The sequence below is a fragment of the Vanellus vanellus genome, assembly GCF_965231255.1.
Source record: "Vanellus vanellus genome assembly, chromosome: 5".
Classification (NCBI taxonomy): domain Eukaryota; kingdom Metazoa; phylum Chordata; class Aves; order Charadriiformes; family Charadriidae; genus Vanellus; species Vanellus vanellus.
This window is the reverse complement of record NC_138910.1, coordinates 21,319,347-21,338,680: the sequence shown is the minus strand read 5'-3', so window position 1 is coordinate 21,338,680 and position 19,334 is coordinate 21,319,347. Positions and strand designations below refer to the sequence as shown.

The 19,334-nt window shown below is 34.7% G+C and overlaps 1 protein-coding gene across 1 annotated transcript in view; it reads left to right on the top strand.

Moving 5' to 3' along the window:
• LOC309672013 (sodium channel protein type 1 subunit alpha) overlaps positions 1-19,334 on the top strand; it is a gene marked incomplete at both ends in the record, with an annotated part of 554,434 nt that overhangs the window by 513,792 nt on the left and 21,308 nt on the right. Inside the window, 4 exons of the mRNA XM_082483406.1 lie at positions 2,945-3,183; positions 6,140-6,313; positions 7,502-7,858; positions 9,894-10,379. Of these exons, the coding sequence (XP_082339532.1) occupies positions 2,945-3,183; positions 6,140-6,313; positions 7,502-7,858; positions 9,894-10,379 (1,256 nt within the window). The remainder of the gene's footprint in view (positions 1-2,944; positions 3,184-6,139; positions 6,314-7,501; positions 7,859-9,893; positions 10,380-19,334) is intronic.

Below are 19,334 nucleotides of genomic sequence, written 5' to 3'. Positions count from 1 at the left end.
CTGTGATAAAGGCAGTGATGTACTAGAACAGTCATTTCCCTGTGACTTAAAATCCAAGGATAGACAATAGGAAATTGGAATGAAAAAGATAAAAGAAAACAACCAACTGTAATCAACCCATGCCAATGCACATGAACTGCCTTCCTTAAGCATTTCTTAAACTTATCTTAGGTAAGTATATCAAAGATTAAAAAGTATTACATTTGCTATATGAAAAAGCATACATTGCTGGAATAGTTTTGCTTATTTAATGGAAACTGAGTACACACTCACTTCACTTTCCCTCCAGTTACAGGGAATGATGAGGGAAGAAACTGGAAGAGCCAGCAGGTCAATACCTGACTCTGAGCCCAGTGTCAGCAGCCGGACTTTGGGTTTTTCGATCATGGGTTGGTTTATATGACACCAGGTCTGCGGGCGACTGATGGGTACACTTGTCTCAAAGAGGGAAAAGGTTCTTGGCACAGGAGTTGGAAGGGATCATCAAAAGGGCTTTAAACTAGATTTGAAGGGGGTAGGGGATGAAACCAGGATGCCAATGTTTGTGGGACAGTGTGCTAGTGAAATCCCTCAGTCTGCTAACTCAGTGAAGGTAGGGGATGGAGATCCATGCGGCAGCAGAGATGTGAGGGTTATTGATGTGTTTGAAACTTTGGCCATGCCTGGGAATGGTCTGGGAGGAATTAGGGCTTCTCCCAGCAAAAAGTTGGCGGGACCGTTAACTTCTACACTAGAAGACTACCGTAGTGCTTCTGCACTAATGCACGTAGCATGGGCAACAAACAGGAGGAGCTGGAAGCCACTGTGCAGCAGGAAAACTATGATATAGTTGCCGTCACGGAAACGTGGTGGGGTGACTCACACAACTGGAGTGCTGCAATGGATGGCTATAAACTCTTCAGAAGGGATAGGCAAGGAAGGAGAGGCAGTGGGGTGGCCCTATATGTTAACTGCAGTCAGAAATATAAGGCTCATATCACCTATTTCTTCTAAAAGTATACATAAACCATTCTCACAAACATGCATCTGAGTATATGATGTGCAGGGGGGCTGGAACCCCCCTGGCACATAGGGTTGGAACCCTATGGCAGGGGGGTTGGAACTCGATGATCTTCAAGGTCCTTTCCAACCCAAACCATTCTATGATTCTATGATTCTCTATCTTCCTACTTTAGTGCAAACGTGAGCTGTTGGTACCTCTTGATTCTCGGTGTGCAATTCTTAGTTCTCCTCCCAGGTAGAGAGGATATCTCCTTAGAAGGTGCTGCTCTCTTCCTCCAGCTGAATAGCTTGTCCTTCTGTTCTGGCCAGAAAAAACACGTCAATGTAAACTGTATTGTCCTGATAGTCACCTCCTTACCCACATCTGGTTTCCATTATTTCAGAAGTTGCTAAGTGAGTCTTCTGTGCCAACTCAGCATCCAGTGTGAGTGGCCACTTTTGTCCAAGGCTGGTCTCATCTAACCTTTCAGCATTCTGAGCTACATGTTCAGAAATGTGATTATTCCACCCAATCCATACATTCCTTTGGAAGCTCTGTCTTTGTTATGGTTTATAAAGATTATAGAAGACTTTGGCTACTTACAATACCTTTTCCTGCCAGGAGGCTACAGTCTGATGTAACAGGGGGGCTTGTTAGCTTCAATGAGTTTGAGAGCTGTGGCAACTGACCTTTTGTCTTCCCATAATTCCACCCATGTAAGACGATATTAGAGGCAAAAATCAATCCACTCGTCCTCAAAGTGGAGAGTTTAGCACAAAATCCTTATTAGCAAATACTGTTAAACGGTATGTTTGCTATTTTAGCAAAATCACCCATGCCTATGACAGGGGGGTTGGAACTCCATGATCTCCAAGGTCCTTTCCAACCTAAACCATTCTAAACCATTCCAAACCATTCTATGATGCTATGGTTCTATAAATGTCATGATGATGAAGACCTCCTTGTGCTCTAAGGAAAACTGGTACCTCCCTGCCTGTCTGAAAACTGACAAATTTCAGATTTGGTTGATGTTACTATGCACACATGTTATTGAAGCTGTTGTGGCCATTTCTTAAATATTTTGTAGTCTAAGTATTTCTCATTTAAGCAAATATCAATCTTCATTCCGGGCTGTCCTCAAACATCCCATCCCATTAGACATTCATCCTTGCTATTATTAACTCAGCAGAAGTTACTATTCTTCTGTAACTTTGACAATATTGACAGTGAAATGGAAGAAAAAATAGTTTGTAAAGATCCTAATTGAGAGCAGAGTTGTTCTGCTAATACTAACATTGTTCTGTTTCTCAATTAATAGACACTGCAACTGTACAACACATTTTCGAAGTCAAATGATAATTTTTAAAATAAGAAAAGAGGCATTCTGTATATTAAAAATATTAACTTAAATAAGCAATGATAGGTATGCACACCGAGTCATTTATCTGTTATGCTACTGTAGTGGTTCAGTGTAGTAGCAGATACAATACTTTTAGTAGCTACAATCAAAATACGTATACATGTTACATACTTAACACTTTTATATTTTATGAAGCTAAATTATATACATCAGCTCACTGACAATGGAGTCATGTTAACTTTTAATATTCAAAATTAAGACATCTGCTATAAGCAAGTCGACTAACCTAAACTAAATGTCTAGACTCTCCCTACTGTCATGGGAAAGAGACAAATGCATTTCTCTCTTTAGATATCTCTGAGATGTTTCACCCTTCAGAGATAACTTGACTGTCCATTGGTTGTAGAGGAGCTTAAATAAATCAGATGCTTAACTTTAAGATGACTAAACATCTTAAGATGACTAACAGGGAAATCCCATGTTAGTGTGAGCTGTTTATTTGAATGGTTTAATCTTTTTACATTATTTTAAACAAGAACTTCCAGAGGATATAATTGAAATATTCATTATTTAGGTTTGTTTTTTTATTTTATTTTTTTCAGAGCTTGAAGAATCCAGACAGAAATGCCCACCATGCTGGTACAGATTTGCAAATACTTTCTTGATCTGGGATTGCTGGAGTCCGTGGTTAAAAGTAAAACACGTCGTCAATTTAGTTGTGATGGATCCGTTTGTTGATCTTGCTATAACTATTTGTATTGTTTTAAACACCTTGTTTATGGCCATGGAACATTACCCAATGACAGAACAGTTTAGCAGTGTCCTTTCTGTAGGGAACCTGGTAAGTGGTTTGTCATGCATTACTTCGTGTAAAAATACCCTTTTTAAAGAAGAAATGCATAAATGCATTGCATTGCTTTTTAATTTATTCCAGGTTGTGTTTTATAATCAGTTTAGAAACTGTGTATATGTTTTTCATAAAGTAATTTTTGTGGAGCCTTTAACTTTCATGAATCTATTTTGTAAGTACTATTATGAAATAACTGAATATGTGTGGAAGTGCAGTCTTCACTGGATTCTCAGATTTCCTGAGGTCTAACTTGGGTTTTTTCTTTAAAATGTTAAGGTAGATTATCTAATTTTTACCATGGTACTGATATTCCATCACAGAAAATATTTTTCTTCTGTAAGAAATTCATGAAATATTCAGATGTCAGAATTTCTCTTTGAATTTTTTTCAGTTACACTACAGTGAACGTACATTTCCACGAAAGGCATATTTCTTGTTAGCAGTAAGTCTTTCCCACTTCAGGTAACTAAAAAATACATCATAAACTAGAAGATTTTTATTTTTTCTCTAACAAAAAGCACCTTTTATCTGTAAGTTTATTAGTGATGCCTTTCCTGATTTTAACCTGTTCCAGAGATTTAGGGTTACGTGTAATTCCTTTTCTAAGCAGATACTTAAATGTGGCGTAACACTTAAATGCTTTTGTCTGTTTCTCTCTATTTGCTTCTAATGCTTAGGAAGCTGAGGACTGAACCTTGCAAATGTATGTTTCAGAAGAAGATTCGTACATTTTTATCTTTTTGTTAGCTCACATAACTACCAGTGGTTTACACAGGAGAGGTCTGGATTGACTCACACAGCTTGCAGTCCTGAAAATCAAAACCAACCAAGTGTTCTGAACTAATAACTCAAAAATATTAGTTTTGAAAAGTCTGCTAATATTTAAATGGAGCAGGAATAGATTTCTCAGTCAGAGTATGTTTTAAAGTCTGAACATTTTCATTATGTACTGGTAATTCATCCTTCTATGACTTTTTTTAAAAATAGAACTACAATTGAACTTACTACCTATGTGTTCATTTGCACATTACAGTTTCCTTTCTCCTGGACAAAGATTTAATTGCTGGCATATTCTTATATTCATCACAGATTACAAAATATTGTATTTTAAAATGTTGGTCTGTCATATTGTTAGAATTATTTCTCTCCAAGCATTTATATTTACAAGGTCTTCTGTCTTTTCCCATCTCATATTTTTCTTTTTTTTTTACTCTAAGCTAGCAATAGTCATATTTTAAACTACCTTTGTAACAATCCAGTATCCTTAATTAGGACTACATATATGCAGTGAATACTATTCCTGCTGCTTTCAGTTAAATTCTCTGTGCCTCACTGTATTAATCTATTAACCTTAATTTTTGTGATTTCCATTCAGAATATGTTAATTTACTCTTTGCTTGTGACATCACGGTCTGTTTGAGGATAAATTAAATATGACAAATATGACTCTGCCTTTTCTGTAGCATTTTAATGAGGTGGAAGAAATAGTTCTAAAAGGCAATAATTCATTTTCATAATACTAAAATTCATTCAGTGTTCTAAAGTCCTAAGTAATTATAAGAAAACTTGAGTCTACTTCTGTTAAAATGTTTTTTTGTGTATTTGGGGACACAGTTATGCTCAAGAAGAAGTAGTTTGTGGATGGAATTGGTTATTTTGTGAAGGAAATATTTTAAAATGAAATGTTTTTCATTGCTTTTTTTCAATTATTTTGTCAAGAGCCATCTTTGTTGCATTCTCTTTACCATACATAGCAACACCTCTTACATTCTTCTGATTATATGGTAACACCTCTCATATATCAAGATAACGGGATAGTGTTTCTTGCTATATTTCTAGTTTCTCCAAAGTATACACTTTTAAAACCATTAATATTTACACTTCGACAATGGTGAATGTTTCCCCAGCACTACATCCACCCCCTAATCGTTTTAAATTAAAAGGTAACCATGAGTGTAGTTATATAGTATTGTAAAAAGTCAGCTTTGCTTCCATAAAACTTGCTGTAGGGGGACTGAGAACAAGCTGGGTAAAGAACTGTCACAGAGCAATGGCAGAGTACTTTGGTGTACGTTAGTAGATTTTTGGATCATCTAGGATATCCCTTGAGTGTTGTGCAGAATAGTCATATATTTTTAGTGGTTTTGCATTACGCTCCAAAATGTCTTTATTATGCTGCACAAACCACTGATCACTACTCATTGCAAGTAAGCGTTGGGTTAAATTCTGGACTTTAAAACACTAAGAAGCGTTGATAATTTCACATTTGCCACTTCCAGATATTTCAAAGAACATTATCACCATGAAGTTCTTTTTCCCAAAAGGAAATAGGTATCACATGGAATAGTAGCTGTGTGTGAAACCTCTGTATCTTTAAAAAAAGTCCAGTACAAGAAACTCCAACTTCTTGTGTCTGTTCCACCCATACTCTTCGACTCTGTCTCTAAGGACAGAGTTTGTCCTTAGAGAGTCTGACCTAGGAGAGTTTCCTCTAACACTTCTGTTTACACTGTGAGCAAGGAAAAAAACGCTGTCGAAGTTTTCTTTTGCATTACTGGGACTATCCTCTAGAAACAGGACTGAAACAGGACTGAAAACTATCCTCTAGAAAACAGGACTGGATCATATCACAACATCTGCTGGATGGATAGTCCAGCACACGTCAAATATGAACCAGAGCTGAGCTGCTGACTGGTTGGTAAATAGCTTTTAATAGGTGCATCAAACCTCTGCCCTCTTATATCTGTCCTGACTTAGTAATTTGTTATTAATTATAAGTTTTCACTGTTTAGAAATACTTAGATGCCATCAGAAGATAGCAATCAGCTGTTTTTTACAATAACAGGTACAAGTAACAGGTATGAGAACTCAAGCTGGATTAGAAAAATTTACTCAGGTACATAAATTTCTCATAACACCTCAAGAAATTAATTGCATTTTGTTTTAGGTATTCACTGGGATATTCACAGCAGAAATGGTACTAAAGATAATTGCCATGGACCCTTATTATTATTTCCAAGAAGGCTGGAATATTTTTGACGGTATTATCGTTAGCCTTAGTTTAATGGAGCTTGGTCTTGCAAATGTTGAAGGATTATCTGTTCTTCGGTCATTCAGATTGGTAAATACCTGGATAATTAAATATTTGCATGCAATTGTTTCATTCCAAAAATGTGCTAATGTTTGTAATAATTGCCAGTATTGTAAGGATATATTATATAATTAAATGACTCACACTATTTTTCATATATGCCTAATTCGCATGCCATATTTGATAAGTACAAGTTTAAGGTGCTGGTCAATTGAGATCCTTTGATATCTTTTGGTATCAAATTATCCTATTCACGTGCTATTCTTCTGATATGCTTTGCCAGCATAAGACTAACTTCTACCAGCCACCAGCATAAAGAATCAGAACCTTTTCCAGTCTTTATATTGTGAAGATTACTTTGTTTTACTTAGAAAGCTCCTGAGTAGATCCTCTCTTCACAACACTTATTTTATGGCACCGAGAATAAACATTTAGTAACTCCATTATGTATAACAAAGAGTCATAAAAATCTGACTTTAGGATCACACTTGAATTGAAATATTATTAAGCTTTGACTAGAAATGTCTTTTTTACAGCAAATAGATTGTATATTGTACACAAACTAATTTATAGGTATGTTTACTGGAGGCATGATTCATGATTTTAAAGTCTGTATTACTAAGTTATCACATTACTTGAAAGCCTAAGTTATTTTCTAATATAGAGAGCAGGAAGTTATGATTTAGCTTATTAGTACCAGTTGCAATGGTACCCAACTTCACATACCATAATTCAGTTACTGAATATTATTTTTAAGTAAGTTTTTATGATTTGAATGGACATCACAATATCAGCATCAAATTGTTTCTTCAAAAATTGCCCTCTAACTAAGCCTGGAAGACCTAATGTGGTTCTGAGGGAACAAAGCCAGCAAAAAGGGTGTAGCAAAGGTGATGAAAAGAGTACAAACTTCTAAAACGTCTTTCAGAATTTTTCAGTAATCATCTGTATGTGGATGTTTAAAAATACTAAAATCAATCATGGTACAAACAGAAATTATGAAGTTTTTTTCTATGTGCATCACTAAGATGAAATGCTGAACACTGCAGTTTAGGCACCCACCAAACTCCATGCTCCCTGCTTTCCATTAAAATAATAATATGTTCCTACTGAAGAACAAATTAATCTACAGAAACTGATATGCTCTGCTGAACAACTTGGACCTAGCTTCTATTTCATACCTAAAACTCATGACTCCTCTGCCTTTTTGTTTTACAGCTTCGAGTTTTTAAGTTAGCAAAATCTTGGCCAACTCTAAATATGCTGATTAAGATTATTGGCAACTCAGTGGGAGCTTTGGGGAATCTGACCCTGGTGCTGGCCATCATTGTCTTCATTTTCGCTGTGGTTGGGATGCAGCTGTTTGGGAAAAGCTACAAGGAATGTGTCTGCAAGATCTCCAGTGACTGTGTGCTTCCACGCTGGCACATGCATGACTTTTTCCATTCGTTCCTGATTGTATTCCGAGTGCTGTGTGGAGAATGGATAGAAACGATGTGGGACTGCATGGAGGTTGCAGGCCAAACCATGTGCCTTATTGTTTTCATGCTGGTCATGGTGATTGGAAACCTAGTGGTAAGTGACGAACATTTTTGAACATTAATTCTGATGCAGAATGTACATAGCTTACAGCTAGGCAATGAGAATGTTTGTCATACTTCTGTTTAGAATTAAAAAAATAAATCTGAATGTGCTAGATTTTGGGTAAAACCATATGATGATTCCCTTCTGCCTCTTTTCACTCATTTCCATGCACTGAAGTACTCTCACTATGGGTCCAGGAATTTAGGAATATGCCAAAATGTCAAATCAAACACCCTATCATGCGTGTCCTGCAGCTAATTTAGAGGTCCTGTTTAAATCCAAATGTCTTCCTAACAACTCTTGAAATAATAAAGCTTTTGCTTCACCAGCTCCTGGGCATCTACTTCTTCAGAGAAAAAAAAACTTTCTTACACCCATTAAAGCTAATTCCAGTACTGATGATTCTGACTTAATAAAAATAATGAAGATTTTCTTATACAGAATCTCTTGAATTTAAGTACTAAACTGTTTGCCCTGTTTAAGTGTAAAAAACAAAAATGAAATACAGAGTGATTGGATGTTCTAAAACTATGTTTCAAAGTTTCTAACTCAAAATTATAGAAGAAACCTTTATAGAGAAATTTTAATTCAAGCTGACAAGTTAAAATGCCAAAGGTTCAATATGTAAGTATTGAATTGGTGAGAACTTCTTAGAAATCAGGATTATAATTGGAATGCACCATTTACACTTTTACTTTATTTTAAAGTTTCTTTTACTGTTAATCTTTGCAGCTTATTCTGATTGATATGCCTAAGAGCTGTATTTCATTACTTGTCAAAATTCTCTTCCTTTAGTGATATATTTTAATGTGATTTAAATTTTTATAAAATAGAATTCAGTGTTCATATCCTAGTTGTTTACATGACCTTGCAATCTTGTCATTATATCAGTAGAAAAGTGCAGAGCCCCAGAAAGTTATTTATGATCAGTAACCTGCTCTACTATTTATTTTTTTTTTTAGTATTAGCTTCAGCATAGAAATACTGTTTCAGATTCATATTGTTTTCCTTCTTCCAAGTGCCTTTTTACCTTCAGGGTTTTTTTTCTAGCACTGTGAAGGTCTGCAGAATTAAATCTCATAGAGAGTACAAATGAGAGACTTAACATGTTTAACTATGGGGAAGTTTGTTTATGCCCTTTTGCCATATTATGACAACTTTTGATGCCTGGCGGTGTATCAGACTGAAAGTATGAAATTATTAATTGCTTGTAATATTTAGTGAAATAGCTACAGTTTATAGAGACTATATTAAAATGAGTAATGATGTTTGAATTTTGAAGCAATAAACCACAGTTCTCAGGCAATACTGGTGCTAAGATTGTTACCTGCTGATGAAATAAATCCATTTTATTTTTAAATTCCTACATAAGACCAAACAAAATTTTTTTGTGAAGTGAAAAAGGAAAAAAATCCAATTACAAATAATACAGGATTATTATAAATAATAGAGATTAAAGTGTAAAATTCATTTTTAAATACTCCTTTTATCTTTTTATGACAAGCTTTATAGAGTTTAAGGGACAAGCCCAGAATTAACAGAAATCACAGTCCCATGGTATAATCTTCCAAATAGTAGTTAGAGAGGTTATTACATCATTAACTGGTATAAGTTTCTAAAATATCTGCATCATAGAAACCCATCTAATTTTACAACTCATGTTTATTTAATTCTATTTAAATTCCAGTGATTTTAAATGATTTAGACAGAAGCCTTTCAAACCTCTGATGAATGTGTATAGCTAGAATTTGTGTAACTTTTTTGTATTTTATAGTGTAAGCAACCGTGCTGCTTCAAACAACGATCAAAAAGTTTAAAAAAATTCAGTATCAGCTTGTCTGTTTTCATCTTCCGAATGAGTACTGATCAAAGCAAGGAGATCTTTTGTAATTTAAGGTGCTAAATGGTTGTCTAAAATTAGTAAATGTTGTTTTTCAAAACAACGTGTGCTATTTCACAGTAAAATACTGTGCTCACTTCTTCCATGCATGTATTTACTGTACAGCTGCATTCTCTCATCTTTTAGGTATTGAACCTGTTTCTGGCCTTGCTGCTGAGCTCATTTAGTTCAGACAACCTTGCTGCTACCGATGATGATAATGAAATGAACAACCTACAGATCGCTGTGGCAAGGATTCAGAAAGGCATAGATTACGTTAAAAAAAAGATACAGGAGTTCATCCAAAAAGCCTTCATTAGAAAGCAGAAAGCTTTAGAGGAAATCAAAGCACTTGAGGAGCTAAACAACAAGAAAGACAGCTGCATTTCCAATCATACTGCTGTTGAAATAAGCAAAGATCTGAATTATCTGAAAGACGGGAATGGAACCACCAGTGGTGTAGGCACAGGCAGCAGTGTGGAAAAATATGTAATTGATGAAAACGATTACATGTCATTCATAAACAACCCAGGCCTCACTGTGACAGTGCCAATTGCAGTTGGAGAATCAGATTTTGAAAATTTAAATACAGAAGAATTTAGCAGCGAATCTGATATGGAGGAAAGCAAACAGGTGGGATTTTTTGTATCTTAACAATTAAACTGTAGTCGTGCATTTACATGTTTCTTACTTATAGATTTAGAATTGTTTACAAAACTGCCTTATCTAATGTAAACATATTTTATTATTTTATGTAATTATAATTCAAGGAAAAAATTACCCTACATAATGGTATACTAGGGGGTCCTTAGAGTCTACATTTTTAATGCTCTGTTTCTTAGCATTTGGAAGATGTGTCATTTTAAATATGATTATTTCATTCACAATTTTATGAGCTTTTAGGACTAGCACACATTTCGTAAAGCATTCTTTCTGTAGTACCTATAATGCGATCAGGATTTATGGAATAAGAGTATTGCAGAAGGCAAAGGAACAATCAAGGGTATACAGCTTTGCATACCCAATCAAGTATAAGTGGAGAAAAAAAATTTTTTTTCTATATTTAGGGTAGTTTTAACGATGAATCCTGAGACATCATAAATCAGTGATGTATTCAGAATTACCTAAAAAGTTTTGTGAGTAATATTCGTACAGATTTTAGGTTCAGAGACTATAGCTGGCTGAATTGAAGTAATCCAGATACCAATCAATGTCATGGTAAAGCAGTATCTCAAGGTATCCCGGAGAGCAGAATAATCTTGTAATATAGATGCATGTGGAAACAGTTTACTTGAAAGCTTTCTGCTATTGTTATTGCGCAAAGAGACAGAATTTGCTCTAAAAACCAGAAGCCACGTGCCTCAAAATATAAGTGGCTCAAATACCAGAAGTGATCGTGAACAGGTGCTAATGGTATTCAAGGAAAACTTTGTATGTTGGCATAATGATCAATGACAAGCTAATAAATGCATTACCAGAATATAATTATATCCAATGGCATCAGAAGTGTAGGAACTGTGAGGTTTAAGGGATTGGGAACCATGGATAAATATGTTTTCAATTAGATTAGAAGCTGTGATGTTGTGTGATAACTCATTAATACAAAAAGGTTTGTTTACCATTAAGAAAAGTTCTTCTACAAAGAAGCCCTGCATTCATCACTGCATCATAGCTATATAGCTGCCGTATTTGCAGCAATACCAAACTACCACATAACATTAGTGGATAGCCATGATCCAGCTAATGATAGCATGCGTTTTTTGCTAAAGAAAATAAAGGAACATAAAAAGCGCGTGTTTATTTGCAACTGCAAAGAAGGTTACTTTGCATAACAATTGTAAGATTAAAAGCAAGATATTTTATCATCTGATGGAGTTGCTCAGTTACGTGACAAACATTTTCAATGCAGGTGTATAAGATAGTATAGCAGTAGTGGTTATTCATGACAATTTAGGAATCTAAGAGATTCAGGAAGTGTAAAGTGATACAATTTATGAGATGAACTAGTATCAAAAAACAAGCTTGCAAAGTAACTTTGAGCCTGAGTGAAGTGTTTTTCATGTAAGCTGATCTAATAACAGTTTATTGTCTTTTCTAATGAACCTTTAGCAAAGTCTTCTAAGTTTTTTCATATATTCTGATGTTCTTTAAAATGACATTTTACTATAAATTTTCTGCTTTCCTTGTGGTTAGTTTCGATAAACATAGTGATGAGTGCCTTCCTAGTAACTTCATCTTAGGAAGTTACATGCCTAAAAATTTCCTGAATATGTTCCTTTTTTAAAAGTTTGTAAAATGCATTAGGAAGTTGGGACGCTTATAAGCCATGCAGATATGAAACGTGGGGTTACGTGACTTGTTAGCCTGAGCAGCAGAGCTGGCTTGAGAGGTTCCCATCCACACCTGGCTCCGGATCCCCTGGCAGTCTTTACCCCTTTCTCTGCTACAGTGCTTTGTGGGTCTGTACTATAAGGCATGTCACTGGAGCGATGTAAGTTAAATTATATCACCCCGTAGGTATTATTTGTTTATTTCTTCTTCAAGCTAGATTGAATGATTCAGTTTACCGTGTACTGCCATATATGCTATCAGAACCGCTGAGGACAAACCAAAATGCAATGCAAAGGCAGAAACTCCTCTGCTTTTCAAGTGAATATATGATCTAAGTACAACCCAAGAAAATGGATTAAGAGCCCTTGTTGTGCTGAGAAGTTCTGAATGATACCAATTTCAAGGTGACTTTCACAGGTCAATTGCTCTGTTCATTCCCATCTTTCTTTGGTTCAGGTATCAGGTATATGCTTTTTTCTTCTAATGCCATCCTGAAGTTTCAGGACTGTAATAAATCAGATGGGATTTTGCCCTTTTTTATGGACTTTAGATGTATCCGCATGTCTTCAGGAAGAGAAATCAAATCCAAAAGTCTATGCAAGCAATTTGAAAGTGAAAATTTCAGGTGACTGAGGGAAATCGGCCAGTAAATGATGGTTGGTGTATATATTGAGAACTTGTGGAGAAATTTTCAATGGGGATAGGATAAGTTTAGGACTTCTGCAGAGCCTCAAGATTTCCACAGAATGTCATAATCACTACCATTGCGAAGCTGGAGCAATAGTGTTTCCCTCAAGTTTTGCTCACACACAACTGCTTAGCGTTTAACTGTTTGACATGTATTTGTACAGCGCAAGTGTGCATATTGTGAATGGTATCTAATAGGACAGGAATTTCTTACCAGTGCCCAGAAAATTGTGAATGCTATATTATATTGCAGTTTCTTTTCTGGATTCCTTATTCCATTCCTTCTGGATGCTTTTTAGGGAAAGGATAAAGTGCCTTTTTTATTGTGTGTATAAAAATCCACTTGGTAATATAAAAATCCACCTGGTAATATAAGAACAGATGTTCTGATGTGTGACAGGAATTTGTGAAAATTCCCAATCTTCTCCTACCAAGTCATCAGTGCTGTTGAATCCTTTGCTGACTTCTGATTCTCTTTTGAGGAAGACAAAGAGTATATTGGTGCAGCGTTACCTCTCTAGAACAGTACACCATCATTTGCTTTATTTTGCCTCTCAAGGGATACCACCACTGAGACAACATTCCTCCTAGGAGAAGCCCTGGTCTGCAAAAGGCGGGGTAAGAGATGGGGCGGAACTTTTCCTGCCTTAACTGTGGCAGTACTTAGTACTTAAAATACCTTCAGAAGTTATCCCCTTTAATAACTTTTTATTTAAAAACAGAGCTTTGGAAAGCTAGATCTGTACAGGAACTGTAAAATTAATAATTTTTTTCTGGTGTCTTACTGACTGCCACTGATGTTAAGAGCAGAATAATTATTTAAAGTCTATCAGCAATAACAGGTCATGCTAGAAGTGGGGCAGGGTCTTTGTGCCCCTGAGGAATACGGCAAGAGCAGGTAATTACTATAGAAATTGTAACCACGGGTGAGTTGAGGAACAAATTATAATTTTTTCTATTTTTATTATCAGATATACTATGGTACAAAGTAACTCTAGCAACCAAGTTTCTTTTGGAAGGCTGTTTCAATTTTTTTGTGGGTTTTTTTGTTGTTTCCCCCTCCCCCTTTCATAAAAACACTTTCTAATTAATTTGCTAGTTAATAACTTACCAAATCTGTCAGAATCCATTCTGGAACCTGATTGCAAGTTACATACAGATCTTTCTAATATATATCACTAGAAATCTGGAGAAGCCTCTGTTTGGATGAAACATGACAATAACATTTATTAGATTTAAATGTTACCCGCTACTTTAGAGTAATAGTTGGCTGAAAGTACCTGAAAGAAGTGAACATTTCATTGATACTTTGAAGGAGGATTTTGTCAATATGTACTGTCAGAAAATAGAGGTGCAATACCCAATGAAATAACCATCAGAAATAACAGATTTCTGCTCTGAAATTTAGATACTTGAGATAATGAACTTTAAAGTTAATAAGAAAATTAGAAGTAACTAAAAGGGATAATTTGGTGCTTTTTAAAGTTAGCATTGTGCATGCTGTTTCTATTACAAAATATGCCTGCTAATCAGTGAAATGAGTGGACTATGTTAATCTTACCAAACATAAGAGTCCTAACTGTTGTATTTCTGTACCACTTAACAATTGTTCATTATATCTGAATCACAACTTTATGAATAAAGTTTTGGATTTCAACATGGCAAAGTAATTTCAAAGATATTCATCAGTAATGGAAAGCTTATTTCACAGCTAAAGAAATACATATACTTACAGGCCTCTATCATTCAGCATTCCAAAAGCCTTTACATCTACAGTATATGTATAGTAAGTACAAATTCAGATTGGAGAAGTAAGGCTGCTCAGTTAACACAACAGAGGGTTTTAATAAAATTAAAAATATCCTTCATCATCTAATCCACTGAATATTCAAAACAAGGAATAAGTTCAGTTTTCTAATTGGCTTCACTAGGGCTTTTGTGACTAGGTGAAGTAAAAAGAAGGCAACACAGTTATTGCATTCCCAAAAGTTAGGCATCGCCATTGCACTTCAATAAATTTCTTAGCCAAAACATACCCAGTAGAGAGTTGATCAATTTGTTGGATGATTTTTTTATCACATTTGTTTTAAAATATCCAACAATCTAAATTCCCCTTTTCTAAAACTGACCAGTTCTGGGACACTATCTTCAAAAGTCACAGATTCTTTAAGTTATGGACTAGCTGTAGATAACTAATGAATGAAACCATATCTCTGGATACACCGATGGGTCACTGTCCAGACACCAATCCGATTCTCTTTTGAAACAATTGGAGAGCGATTACAGAGTCAGAAGTATACCGCATACTAATCTAAAACTAGAAACTTAAACAATATGATACTTCATCACATTTAATGTGAAGAGAAATTCAGGAGGTTTGTTTTCATTGAGACCTATAAGTTCTGCCACCATTATGAGAGGACGAAGGAGGAATGGGAAGATATACATCTTCAAAGTATTTTGCAAATAAAAGAGATAGTCACATAGTTAAATGAAGACTAGAACATTAAACCAAAAAACCCCATAATTTTTTCATTAATATGTATTAAGCACTATATAAATACTGGAATACTTTCCAAATCTGCTAACCATGTCTTTATTAATTTAATTCATTGTATTTTTATTTATGAATCACAATTTTAGAGTGCATATTATTAGGTCTAGCTTCTGCATTTCTTATTTCTCTAAAATAAACTAACGAGTTCTGTAGAAAATTTTGTTGGACATTTCAGGTGGTATGTATTTCCCTTTTTGCCAACTAATCATAAACTATTTAATAATTATGTTTTAACTGTGTTAAAGCCGTGTTTGAATTAGAGATTCCAAAAAGAGGAAAACTAGAGATCCTGTGTCTTGAACTTCACTACCTACCATTCTTACTTCTCACAGGGGTAAAACCAAGCTGGAGCAATCAAGAATGCAGCTCTGGTGCTTTTTAACCAGGTAGAGCAACGTGTCACCACTTTCACACAGGTTACCTAAGCAAGTTATACATATATATGTATATATATATATAATCACTTTTTAATGGATTTTGACTGGCCTGCATGCTACTCAGCTCTGTACCTTCCCTACCCATTGCAAGACAGTAGAAACATGCACAGCTGCTCTCTGCTGAGTCACGGGACTCACATCACGGCATGGTCAGGTGGGATTGGCAACCCCGACATACATTTTTTTAACTCTGCTAATGATTTTTCTGGATATTTCAATACAGTGTTTAGCAATAACTGCATGCTCTACAGGTTTTGAAGTATGGATCATAAAAGTACTGGAATGTTATCCGTTAAAGAGGCCAAAGAAAAAGGGAGCATGCACAGTTTTTAAATAATAAAAACAACCCTTTTTGATTCAGCCCTTATAAATGTAAATATTTAATGAAAAGTCTTAAGTGATGTATGAAATTATTACTGCCACAACATCAGCTCCTTAATGAATAACATTTAAACTATTGCAGTAGCTACTTGCATAAAAATTACACTGTTGTACTTTTAAAACTACAATGCACTGTAATGCGAATCTTCAAGATGCTACAGACTACAATATATTAATTTGGGCAGTGCATATCTTGAGTTTTATGAACTGTAATCAGACAAAGTAGTTTCATAATTGCCAAAATTATACTTAGCAAATAGCCCCCCTGAAAAACTCTCAAAGCAAAGCACTTTACAAATACTCTTTTCTTAAACTTTAAACTCCTTCATAAATAGCGGTATTTTGGAATGTATTTCACAACAGCAGTCTGTGACTGAGTTGGGGGACTTTACTTGGTGTAAATTAGACAGACTATGGAGTAGTCAGCATCATTTCTATAAAATTCCCTGTATATTTACCCTAGGGTTTTTTTCATTATAGGCAAGTATAATCTCCATTTACGTATAATTGGCAGAGCCTTCAGGAACAGGGACAGCAAATATTGAACAGGAGCCAAAGTTACATGAAACTAAGGAGGTCAAATTATCCTAGTAAAACTCGTCATCAAATTTTTATTGGGATTGAGATTTCAGTCCTACAGCAGGATTCAAAGCTGTTGCCTTCAGGCAGAGTCTCACTGACTTCAAAAAGATAACCAAACGGTTCGTTTTGTACCATTGATTGTAGTATAGTATGACCTATCTCTATTATATCATAGATAAATTGTCCAGACATGTAAAAAAAAAATTCTTATTGGTGTGTATTCTGAAAATGAATTTTACTGATTGAATTTTAAACCAAGATATGCTTTAAACATCAAATAAAACTCTATGGAAAGAGACTTTTAAAGTGTTTCTCTTAATATTATACAAAAGTCAAATATTGTAAGATCTGAGATTTAAAGTCAGTTTAGAATCACTTTGGAATCATTGATCCCCGTTATTATATATTTTGTCACTGAATTACAGTGCAGCTTTCAAGATTCAAAAGATAAAACCACATGGCTGAAAAGGCAATTTGTAATGGCTGAATCCCTTTATTTTATTGTCACTTGAATCATGAAGCTGTTTGTAAAGCTTAAAATTTTAGTAGCCTGCTCTTGCTCTTATTGAAACCTAGAATAAAATCAAATGAGAGCAAGACTGGGGCTTAAGTGAATGCATTTTCTTGTAAATGGGCACATTAACATGCTGTTGGTCAAAGCTTGTTCTAATGATCTAAGCTGTTGAAAAGAGATGCACTGCTCTGAAAGGACAGTATGGAGGCTGATTATACATATATTAACCAAGTATTTGGGTTGGTGATGAAGCATTTTTTTTATGTTATATTCTATACGGTAATATTTATAACACTATTTGCAGAAAAACATAATCCCATTGAGGTAGTCTTGTTTTTTATTTTATTTTTGTGTGTGGTTTCCACAGTATTGCTCAGGCTTCTGCTCTGGTCAAGCATGTTGTTTTGCTGATTCGGGCCTTGAGAATGCTGCATCATAAGCAATCGCTTTCAATTGTATCCTTGTAAAGGAAAATGTGATATCACTGAAGATGCAAATAAGTATTTACAGGGCATGGTGTGTTCTAGAGGCTGATAATCACATTTATGAAGTGAAAAGAAGATTTTGTTAATCCATCATGTATCTTGAGTTTCCTATTCGTTTTATTGTTAGAAGAAAAAGATCATTAAAGTCGCCTTGTTTAAAATGCAATGGTTCTTTCCTAATTTAGGGTCTTGAAGCAAAGAAGAGAAGTTTTATTAACTTAATGAGTTTTTTTTTTAACTATGTAATTGTTTGAGATTATTTGAAAAATACTGAAGAGAGTGATTTATGTGAAAAATAATGAAGAGAATTATGGTAGATTTTGTTTGCACCAATTATAAATTGCATTTCTGTCACTTGCTTTTTAGCAGCTACACTGACAGGGCCGTCTGCAACAGAGTATACATGTGAAGAGGCAGTTAAAAAATTGACTGTCTTTTAATTGGCACTCATATAGATTAATAATTGACGCTTACTATGAACCTTTATCTTGCTACTATTAAGTAATTGATTTAATGATGAAGGATCAGGCCATGAATTAGTTTTAATTTTCCTAACTTGAATGTGACAGATTATTATTTTCACAATCTTTGGTTTTTATTTGATGAAGAAACTGCCTATAATTTCAGTCACAGATTTCAGACTTCTTACTTCTTTATATTACAATGATATATAATAAGAGAATTAATTCACAAATTCTTTTTCCTTTTTAAAAGAGGGTCTTATGTGTGGGTAATAAGACGGTGTGCTAATAATGCTTAATATATTATGCATTAATGTGCATTTCAGTCTGTAAATGTAATACAGAAAGAAAAGGTTTAAGTATTCTCACTATATGAAGTACATAATATTTTATTTCAGATTTACTGATCTACGTGACCAGTAATACAATTATTCCATTTAGAGGCCATATGGCTGTAACGATTTTACATATAAAAAATACATATATATTTCGGCAATCATAGAGGAAATGCAGTATGAAAAAGGAAACATAATATTTTAACATGTTTACTAAGCAAAAATTAACCATTGGAAACATCCAATTCTCAGTGTATTTATACAAATCTTTTCACGTTTGTCAGCATGATTTTCCAGGTATGACAGATCAAAATACTGAAAAAGGGAAAGAATGGTTTTCAAACTCATACCTCTGTTTGTGTTAGAAATCTTTTCTATTATGCAATGAAGTCCTTTATTTTTGGTTACAATGCAGTAAAAACCATGCAGCCTGAGGTCTGAGTGACCCTATATTGGCTACATGTGCAGGTGTGTGTGAAGGGCAGCTTCTTGAAACTTAACCCTGAAATTATACATCACCCAACATGAATTTTTTTTCAACTTCATTCATCTCATGTAAGAGTTGAATATGAGGAAAAAATTGCTTACCAAACTATATTAAGTTATACATGTCATTTGCTTCATTTCAGGCAGAAAAAAAGCCCTTAGCTCCCAATGCATTTTCATGAAGGGACTGAGTTTTAACTGAAGAGTTAAATAACTAGTTTTAAGTTGCAGCAGGGTCTCTGCAAGAGAGAATATGTGGAAATGCCTCTTTAAAAAGTTATTTTTTATTATTTATTGCAAAACCATTCAAATCATCTGGATAGTATTTTTTT